General features: G+C 33.2%; 2 protein-coding genes across 2 annotated transcripts in view; both read right to left on the reverse strand.

Annotated features, from left to right (window-relative positions):
• Nucleotides 1–280: 280 nt before the first annotated feature.
• Nucleotides 281–1,458, reverse strand: LOC110030521 (uncharacterized protein At4g22758-like). The gene is made up of 2 exons (XM_020733266.1): nt 824–1,458; nt 281–733 (listed from the first exon to the last, which is right to left on the reverse strand). The coding sequence occupies exons 1-2, from the start codon at nt 1,086–1,088 to the stop codon at nt 558–560; spliced, it is 441 nt and encodes a 146-aa protein (XP_020588925.1). The 5' UTR covers nt 1,089–1,458; the 3' UTR covers nt 281–557.
• A 2,316-nt stretch (nt 1,459–3,774) lies between these two features.
• LOC110031347 (dnaJ-related protein SCJ1-like) overlaps nt 3,775–11,215 on the reverse strand; it is a 16,574-nt gene continuing 9,133 nt past the window's right edge. Inside the window, exons 4-5 of the mRNA XM_020734514.1 lie at nt 4,484–4,557; nt 3,775–4,037 (exon numbers count right to left, since the gene is read on the reverse strand). Of these exons, the coding sequence (XP_020590173.1) occupies nt 3,978–4,037; nt 4,484–4,557 (134 nt within the window). The 3' untranslated portion in view covers nt 3,775–3,977. The remainder of the gene's footprint in view (nt 4,038–4,483; nt 4,558–11,215) is intronic.

Consider the following 11,215-nt stretch of genomic DNA (forward strand, 5'->3'; position numbering starts at 1 on the left):
AAGACGCTGGCCAGAGGAAGATTATTCTTAAGATAGAAATTGTGACTTGCAAAACCTTCTTCATCCACCACAGATTTGTTAAGTTAAGCATAATCGTTGCCATATAATATCCTAATTTTTTTCCTTGGAGTTCTAATGGAGTACAAGAGAAATATCAATTACAATACCCTAAACAAGGAAGCACCAGAAATCACAATTTATGAAAAACCTAATTAACATTTTGCCACAAACAGCAACAAAAATACGCACAATTCTGCGAAAGAAAACACAATTCAAGCAGAAATCTAAGCTACCACAATTTGAAACTGACAAATAATAAGTAATACAGTTTCCAAATGGCCACGAATATTGTCAAAAAACGAAATTAAAAAGCCAAGTTCAAAAGTTTGAAGGAAAAATTAAAGGCCGAGTCTTGGCTATCAACCTCAACAAAATCGTTTAGGAAAAGCAAACTAGCTACGACGCCGAGATTTAGAAGAGAAAAAAAAAAGGGTACTCAGAGAGAAACTACAGCAAATCTCCCACCTCTCCTCCAAGAGAAATCAACAAAACACAGCTCAATTAGAAGAGATCAAACCGAGGGACTTATTGAACCAGGCCTTCCATCCACCCGTGCCTTTCTTCCCGATCTCCCCCTCAGGAGTCGAAGAACTGTCACTGGCCAGCATCTGTTTCTTGCACAGCAAGAAATTCCTACTCCCGAAGGAGCCGATCGGTTCCCACGGGCTCAGAGCTACAACACAATACCAGACAATCAAAAATACTAAAACCGAAGATCGCATCAACGAAATCTAAAATATAAACGGAAACCCAGAGATCTTACCACGGGTTCCATCGTAGGCGTGGTAAAGTACGAAGCAATCAATTTCTGATCCGAGAACGGGTCGGCGTCCCTCACGCGCATACGTCTTGAGCGCGGTGCCGATAACGGAAGAGACGAGCTCCTCCTCCTTCACCACAAACCGGATCGGGCCAGCGCTACCGATAACATTTACCGTAATAAGGATCCGATTGCTATCCCCCTTCTTTCCATTATTCTTCTTCCTCTGCTTCTTATCCTTCTCGACTACGTTCCGGGGCAGAGCCATCGTGCTCTGCAAACTGCTACCGCTAGAACGAGAAAATCAGCAGAAATTCAAAGGGATTGAGAAGGATAACTTAGGGGTCAAGGCCGAGGCAGCGATAGTGCCAGCCCTGCATGCAGTAGGAGAAGGGGGAGGCAGAGGAGCACGAGGCAGCCAAGAAGGAAGCGGTGATCGCTACGCCAGCAAAGAATTCCCTCTTGTTGGATGGAGGGAAGGGGTATGGCTTCAGAGAATCGCCCACCATCCAAAAAGATTGCCGAGAGATCGAAGGCGAGAAGGAGCGGAGGAGGGGGGACTCCAGAAGCAGGCGCAGCGCTTTTAGGGTAGCGTGAGCTCGCCGACCCGACCTCTTTAGAGGCCCTGCACGGAATACGGAGAATAAATCGGCGTCGCCCGATCCGAATTTCGTGGGGAATCGAACCGGACCGGTTTGTACGGAAACGGAAGAAGGATCCAAATTCGTAACGTGCTGGCTGTTGAAAGCGTGGCATTCAGTAATTTTAAGGAATTTGATTATTTCAGGAAACAGTTTTGATGTTTTTTTTTTAAATTTTTATTATTATTATAAAATGTTATTTAAGAATAGTTTTTTGAAAAATTTAGCTTAATGAAATAAGAAGAAAAAATATATTACGTGGAATATAAGAGATTATTTATTTAACCTCAACATAATATGATTAGGCATCTCACCTCAAAGATATTAAAAATTCGATAAATAGTTAATTGCGTTGGGAGCAATATTGGTTTGCTTTCCTAACTCAAATAGAATTTATGCAAAGTGACTCTTAAAGAGATAGGTATAGCCCACCACATTAATATTTTTTTGTGGTATTCTCATCTCTATATATATACGGGTGGCCCACCACATTAATATTTTTTTTTTTTTTTGTGGTATTCTCATCTCTATATATATACGGCCTCTGGCGTAAGTCCTTCAGGTCGGGGGTTTGAATACTGTGATGCGGGCTCTTCGGATCAGGAGCAAGCACACTAGAGTTTTCAACCCTTTTAGGGGAATCAATATTTGGTACCCATTGGACCAAATATCAATTTCACCTTTTTAATATATATGTGTAAGTCTCTCAAGTCGGGGGTTTGAATACTGTGATGCGGGCTCTTCGAATCATGAGCAAGCACACTAGAGTTTTTAACCCTTTAGGAGAATCAATATTTGGTGTCCATTGGGCCAAATATCAATTTCACCTTTTTAAAAAAATATATAGATATATATATATATATATAACACGTTGTATTGAAGGCTCCGCAATGTAATATGGGAAAGACGGAGTGTAAATTAGACTTACACATGAATCCAAAAAATACGCTTGAATATAATAAATAAATTTAATTAAAAAAATTCAATGGAATGGCATCAGTGTCCTTAAGCAAACTTTTTGTACAAGTATCCATGGCTTAAAATTACCACCTAAACAATCATATATCTCCTAAATACTATAATTTTATACAGGAAGATTTATATACATACCACTCAATTCATATTTATTTACATATCTAACATCTAAACTTCAATATCTAAACTTTTATTTACATATCTAACATCTAAACTTCAATTTTTACATAGATATGCAAGTTTACATATCCATAAAAAGGAAAATAGTGGTATATTTTATGTGATATTACATATTTTAGTGTTATAAATGTAAACAGAGAAGTTTATGTGTGTGAGAGATGTAACTACATAAGAATTGCGGGGTATGTATGTAAATACCCTTAAAATTTCGCTTCTGCCATGATGAATATACACATCATCCGTTGAATTTCTATTAATTCAACTCTTATTGGATGTTCACTTGCTGCTTCAAGTTATAGCCTGGAATTGTGAGAGTTAACGATGAACCATTGTGCTGAAATATTTATTCTGAGAGTGGGACAGAGGTATATAAAAATTTAGTTGTTTATTTATTGGAAGATTTTCATACATACCACTCAATTCCTAAGTATATACACATCTAATGCATATACTTCTATTTTTACATACATACCACCTTACTTGTGCCTGAAAAAGGAGAAATATTTGCTTACGTCTTACGTACGCTTACAGGGAGAGTATTGAGGGGTTATATCCACGTTATACCCTATGTAACCTTCTTGTAACCTACCTGCAACTTAAAAATATATGAAAACAGAAGCGTGAAACTTGCTAGTTACAGGTAAGTTACAGGTAGGTCACAGGGAAGTTACAAGGGATATAACGCAGATATAACCCCCCAATACCTTCTCTGTAACCCACCAGCATACGCAGCTCTGCGTACGTAAGATGTACACAAATATTTCTCCCTTTTCAAGCACAAGTAAGGTGGTATGTATGTAAAAATAGAAGTATAGGCATTAGATGTGTATATACTTAGGAATTGAGTGGTATGTATGAAAATCTTCCAATAAATAAAATTACAAATGATTGAGTTCATACCTCACTCAAAAATCTAATCAGGAAAAAACCTCCAATTTTTATATATTTACATATCTAACACAAACATTCCTATCTCCCACTAGCTTTTAAAAAATGAATACACCTTTTCCATGCATATGCCTATAACACCGGAGTTTTGTAAATGTAAATATCAAACTATAGGGGTTAGATACATAAATACATAAGAATTGTGTGGTATGGATGTAAATTTCCTAAAATGAAATCAACAAAAACAGAAGATACAGCACCTACGAAACAGATAGACAGCAGTAGAAATCCAGTTAAATTTCATCGGTCTAATTACAATTCTGATGTATCTGACAAAAACATCTGGGCACAGTGTCAATATTTACTCCCAGATGAAAAATACAATGCATCGTTAAAGTTACTAATGATAGATACAACGCGCCTCACAAGATCCTCTAGAAATCTAAGTACAAGAACGGTCTCCCTTGGCTGCATCATCTTATCCCAAGCCCATTACAAGTCAATATCAAACCCTTGTGTTGGTTAAGGTAATCCTACAAATTAAATTAATGTCCCGAGCACATCAATTATAAGTATAGTAGCTCAAATTTTCATATTTACATGCAAATTTGAACTAATTAAACATGATTTTTTCTTTCTTTTCAATCACATGCATAGCACTCGAAACATTGCTATATAAAAACTAGCACTCTCTTACATTCATTTTTGCAAATTCTCGCTCGAATATTGAAATTCACAGTATAACGCAAACTAGTTTTTTTTCACTTCTATCAAATTCTCAATGGCATGAGTAAATGTATGGGTTCAGTAATTCAAAAAAATAGCTTAAGTGCTAGTTTTATAAATAAATAAGTTTTGGGTGCTGCTATGCATATAATTATCCCAAAAATGTAACATGATAAGTGAAACGAGAGTTTGCTTAAACAAGAATGAGAGAGAGAGAGAGAGAGAGAGAGAGAGAGATGAAAGGCAAACTTACAATGAAATTGTAATCTTGAATTTGAGGAAGTATTTCCCTGTCATATGCTCTTCTTTTGGCAGGATCACTTAAAACTATGAACAGGAAAGCACCAGGCCAGAGATTTAGAAACGAGTAGAAATCTAATGAAGCGCACAAACACAGTTGATTTTTTAAATGGTCCTAATAAGAGAACAAGATTAAAATAAAGGGAAATTTACATACGCAGCACAAAAATTCTTACATATTTACATATTTCACATCTAAACTTCCCATGCTTACATACATGGCGCTTTGGTGTTTTAAACATAAGCATGAAAACGGCTATTTCACATTTAAAAAAGAGATAATAGTGTTATTTTTAATCTGATATTAAAGATTTGAGTGTTATATGTGTAAATATGAAAGTTAAGACGTGAGATATGTAAATACATAAGAATTGTGTGCTATGTATGTAAATTTCCCTGTGAAAAATGGTTATATGGACGAAAGAAATGGATTTCGGTGTGAGACCTCAATTAACTTAATAATGCTAGTTAAACATTTAAGAAATATTAATCTAAGGAAATAAATTAATATTCACCAATTTAACTGTAATAAAATGCATATGACAACAAAATATCAAAGTTTAATCATCTCAATTTGATGCATTCTTAAGAGAAAATGCTTACATATGCATCACTGAAGCTTATCAAATGAAGCCTTAATATTGAAGGCCATTGTGCCAAAAACCATAGGGAAAAAGATGGAGCTTCCAATTAATAAAAAGTGCCAAATGGCAAATTAAGATAAATTACAAGATTATGAATTTGATACATATATTGAAGTTTAATAGAAAAAAAATAAAAATGTGTTTTCTCTCTTCCATTCTTCCTGTCTAATTCCTTCTTAATAGAGGCAAACACATCCCTTCTTAATAAATTTCTGTTAGGAGGATTGAACTAATTCCCAAGAATTGCAGAGAACATGTATCCGAGAAAACCAAAGAAAACAATTGAGCAGATGCGCACAAACAAAAAACTCTGAAAAAAAAATACAAAGATTTAACGTGGAAAAACCAAAGAATGGAAAAAAAACCACGGAGCCATACCACAACAAGAAATTCACTATGAAATAAGAATAAATCTACATATTACACCACACTAAAATCCTCTCTGCAATCCAGGAGCTCACAAACACTCTTTTTTCTTGATCCCACTAGAGAAATGCACCAGAAATCCACTCACAACTCGCATACACCGTTTCATGCTACTCACTTGCGCATTGTCAAGAGAGAACTCCAAATTCTGCATGGAGGACTTAAATGTCAACTGCTCGAAGTGTTTCAGGAGTTGGATCGCCTGTCCCGAGAATCGAGTTTCCCAACGCTCTATTTCCGGAATGCTGAAAACGTGCTCCTAGACGCCATTGCAACCTTCTTGGGCTCTGCCTTTCCACGCCGGGTCCTAGAGCATTTGGCTAGGCACCTTTCGGGCGCTAGTTCCTTCTGGTCACTTCTCCTAGCCCTGATTAAACTCCATACATAACAATTTCCACAACTTTCTCCTATCTGATTTACATCCCCGACCCCTAAACAAGCCTCTAAATATTGTTCCCAATCTCATCAATTTCCACACAAAATCCCAACCTAGTTGGATAAGCATAATCCACTAACACAAGCAAAACAACTAAATCTGACCCAACCAACATTATCCCATGTGTAGAGCCACGAGGTTTAAAACCAAAATAAAAAAAAAGATGCTTAAATCATCTCTCTCTTCAGAATTTACCAACACCTAGATCAGGAAAAAGATTATCTACAATTAATATAATATATTTCACCACTTCTGCAATAGGGAACCCTTTTCAAAGTTGATTACTACTATATAACATATTGTGTTCTTGCTCATTCATTCCTTTTAATTATCACTCTGTAAGACAGTGATCTGTTGGCTTCTTCCAACGTGGGATAGATCTAATTTTTCAAAATGGATATGCCAAACAGATAGAATTTGCAATAGAACAAAAAGTCGTCTGTTTCTGCTTTTAATTCAAACCCACTGGAATAAAATTCTTTGCACCTTGGGAGATTGATAGCATACCATCGCAAATTGTATATTACAATTCATTTCATATCAATTTTAGTTTTTAGATGTTTTATATTGCATCGTCTATTATACGGCTTAGCGTTGATGTTGTATATTCTCTGTTCAAGCCTTCCTCTATTCTATTCCCCAACCTCTTCAGGGCTTTTTCGCAAGCATTATTCTGCAACCAAAGTTTCAAATGCGCTCTTTTACTCCTAAAAATTCTTTTGGTAGGATATGAAACTACTCAAATCAAGTTAAATAACTCTAAAAAAATAAAAAAGAAGATGAAAGGTTTAAAACACAACTTCGAATAACACCGATAATACTATTACTAATCATAAATGAGATGACATTCCTATAGATAGTTGTTAAAATGTATTATCAACTATTGAAAAGTATCTGAGGATTGGTGGAATCGGCAATCTTAGGATTGCTAAATAGCAAAAGAAAGGACTTGCAGATTCATCTACTAAAAAGAAGAAAAACATGTGCCATAAATTCATGTAGTTAAAATGAAAATGAAAACACAGCAGATTGCTCTCTTTTTCTCACGAGCAAAGATAGAAAATTTTGTACAATAAAATTAATTTTTAAATTCTTTATAACTAGTAATTTTCACTTATTTTTTAGGTATTTTTGTATATAAATACTAGTTGGGGATTAACAATGCGAGTTTTCTAGCTATTTTCTCTTTTCCATATGGCATCCAAGCAAGGTTAAGGTCTTCTTTCCAACCGTTTATTTTTCCTCACTTTAATCCTTATTCTCCTCATCATGTCTAGGTCTTTCAAATTTCTCTTGCAAAGAGTCAAGCATCATTAATAATAATAATTAGGTTAATACCATCAAAAGTGAATTTTAGGTGATACAAATTTCATATAATTTAAATAGAAGAAACAGCCCAAAGTGGTCTTAGATTATGAAAATCTTTCTAAAAGAAGAGAGAAATCTACCATCTTGTTGATCCTTCTTTGGAACTAGAAGATCCAAAATTTACAATTTGGGATGAAGCATATTCAATGATTATGTCATGATGAACTTAATGTTTTCCAAACAACCACTAAAGATGCCTGTAAAGCTGCCAAGCAGGCTTACTAAAAACTTAACAGTCACTCTCATCAATTAGATCAAGACAATGCTCTCAACCAAGCAATTAAATCTCTGTTATTAAATATTTAACTGCAATGAAAATTCATTTATTAGAATTAGATGGCAACAAAAATCTCAACATAAAGTGTAGTGATAAGTTATGGTTCTCGAATAATATGAATTAAAAAAAAAAAATTTATTGCAGGACTCCATATACAATTTAACTAAGTTCATATTCAAATCATGAGCAAAGAAAATCTAGCATCCCTAAATGAGATCTTTTCACCCATACAAACAAATAAGGTAGAAGGATGACAATGGTTGACACACCCAACATTGAAATATCAGCCATAACAATCATGGAAACTCATAGTAAGAGACTTATTACCGCAAATCTCTCCACAAAATTGAACAAAAAAACTCTTTTCTAAATCAACATGTAGTTTAATTACTGCAAGAAAAAAAGACATGTCAGATAAATATTAAAAATTCAAAAAAAGAACTTGGACTAGGGTGCTAATAAAGAATGCCAATCAAAAGGTTAAGCCCATCTCGTTGAACCAGGACTTAACACATAAGAAATTGGCAAGCTAAGAAAGTTTCTCAATTACCTAAAGAAAATCTTCAAGGCATGGGCATGCTTCTTAACTAAAAATTACAAATTCTAACCTTTTTACTTTTAATGCCTCAAGTAGCTCTACTAAAAATTGGATAATAGATTTAGAAGTCACCAATCATGTGACAAGTCAATCCAATGCTTTTTAAACCTACAAACATTTCCCAACAAAAAAAAAAAAAAAAGCAGTCGGCGACTCTTAAACTATTCTTATAGGTCAAGTGCTTATCCATATTTCTTCAGCATTTTGTCCAACAATGTGTTGTGTGTCCTTAACCTTGCACTAAATCTTCTTTCTATTTATAAACTCAATAAAAACCACAACTGCAATGTAGCATTCTTTTACCAATCATTGAAAATTTCATGACCTCAAAATATAGAAGACGATTGAGCAACCTAGGTTAAAAAGGATAGGCTATACCTAATTGAAGATAATGATTTATTCTGCTCCTTCCATTCTACTCCAAATAAAGACACCATCTAAGGGAATCAGTAAGAACTAGGGCAATCATCTTATAAAATTTTACAATGTACATTTCCTTCCCCTTTTATAGATATGAACTTTGAAATTTTACATTGCGAGGCTTACAAAATTGCTAAATATCATAGGGTTTTCTTTCATGAAATTATATCTAACTTCTCCGCTCCTTTTATGATAACTTATTTCCATACTAATATTTTTGAAGTTAAAAATTCAGTAAAATTCATTGATAATAACACATAGATGACATGATTTTATCTTATAAAATAAAAACTTAATATCAATCACATTCTCCCCGTCTTTATTTCTATTGTAAAAATTAATTTTGTTGCTAATATTAAAAGAAATAAGATTGATAATGCTCAAGAAATTTGAACCAAGTTATATCTTCTTTCCACAATAAAAAATATATATATATTATTTACTAATCCTACTGTCCTAATGCCACAAAAAAATGAAGACCTTTAACTCTTGGAAATTACCGACTTTTCTATTCCAAAATTAAGTTCTTAAAAGATATCGAGGAAAAAACTATCCTATTCTCTATAGATCTCATTAACATAACGCTCTAAAAAATGATTGGATTTTAAAAAACCCCTAAACTATCTTGCCAAACTATTTCCCATTAATAACATTTTTTGAAACTTCCTCTTGATTTTCATATGTCATGTTCAAAACAACACCAAGCTAAACTTTAATCCCAACACACTTAAGTGTATTTTTTCAGAATATTCACCTACCAAAAAATGATAAAAATATTATCATCCAGCAAAAAAAAAAAGAAAAAAAAGAAAACCTCACTTTCAAAGATGTCTTTTTTTATTAAAGGATGAAAAATTTTCACTCAAAGTTGCAAAGTTTAATGAACATAATATCTTCTCTCTTGACATCCTATCTATAGAACCATAAGAATAACATATCACTCCTATTACTGAACTTCTTCCTAATCTTGTTTGCCATTAGAGCTACTCCAACGGAAATATCCGATTCACATGTTGTCTCTAAGTGTAAAGCCACTCATCAAACTGAGCATTCTCATCTCAGCAACACTTAATTTTATGTTTCTCTTTTACATGCCAACATTCTGGGCCAAAAAACATTGCAGATCTCGCTCTCATATCATAAAATTTTCCTTCTAAGTCTAAGTATTACTTTTTTATCACATAATAGGTCTGATGAATTCCACCACTTCAACAATCCAACTTCAATTCTAATAGTAACGTTCTCATCTATATCACCATCACTTTCAACAATAAACCTCAAACATCTAAAGCATTCACTACCTTTAATTACCAAAAGTACATTCCATATGTTCAATTTTAGATCTACTCAAACAAAAATCTTTAGACTCTAAAATTGTCCTCCATAATTTAATATTTTTTTCATGAACCCTCTCTCAAATCTTATTCACAAGAAGGATATCACCAGCAAAAAAGCAAACAAGGTACATCCTCCTGTAAATGTCCAGTAAGAACATCCATAGCTAAAGCAAATAGATATGGGCTTAAGATTGATCTCTGATGTAATTGAACTTAAAAAATACAATATTTGATCAATTTTCCTTGTGTTTAAACACAAGTAATAGCTCTAATATACATATCTTTGATGACTTAAATATAAGCAATATCAACATATTTCTTTTCTAGAACTCTTGGAAGCTTATCATAAGCTTTTTCAAAATTAACAAAAGTCATATGTAGATCATTCTTACTCTCCTGTACTTCTCCACCAAACTTCTTAATAAATGCATAGCTTCCATAGTAGAGACTTGTTAGGCAAAAATTCAAACTAATTTTGAGAAATTTTTATATCACGTCATAAACTAGTTCAATTACTCTCTCCCGCAACTTCAATGTATGACGCATTAACTTAATTCTCTATAATTTGTATACTCTTGTGCATCCTTTTATTCTTAAAAATAAAAACTGATAAACTATTTCTTCACTCATCATGCATCTTTTTAATTTTTAAAATACAACAACAACAAAGTCTTGATCCCACTACGTGGGATCGGCTACAAGAATCCTTTTTCTCCATTGCGTTCTAGTTTAAAAATTCTAAGATCTAAATATTTTCACACTTTTTATTGGAATATCATTAGGTCTTACTGTTTTCCACACTTCATATTCTTTAAGGTGTTCTCAACTTTTATTTTACAAATGCGACAATAGAAATACGAAGTTTTATTATTATTTACAATATTAAGATCACTAAAGTAAATAGTATTTTCATAATCTTCATTAAAAATTTTATCAAAATTTCTCACCTATATATGTAAAATATCCACATCTGAGAAAAATATTTTTTTTTATTTTCATCCTCAACACACTTAAACTAAATCTTTAATTTTGTTATGTCTTTACTTGACTAATTTATACATATATATATTTTTCACCCTTTTTAACACATAATATATTATAAAGATCATTAAAAATAGAATTATTAGCATCACAAATTATAGATCTACATATGACTTTTCTTAACTCTTTACCTAGTCT

This window comes from Phalaenopsis equestris, unplaced genomic scaffold (assembly GCF_001263595.1).
Source record: "Phalaenopsis equestris unplaced genomic scaffold, ASM126359v1 Scaffold000002, whole genome shotgun sequence".
In the NCBI taxonomy this organism is placed as follows: domain Eukaryota; kingdom Viridiplantae; phylum Streptophyta; class Magnoliopsida; order Asparagales; family Orchidaceae; genus Phalaenopsis; species Phalaenopsis equestris.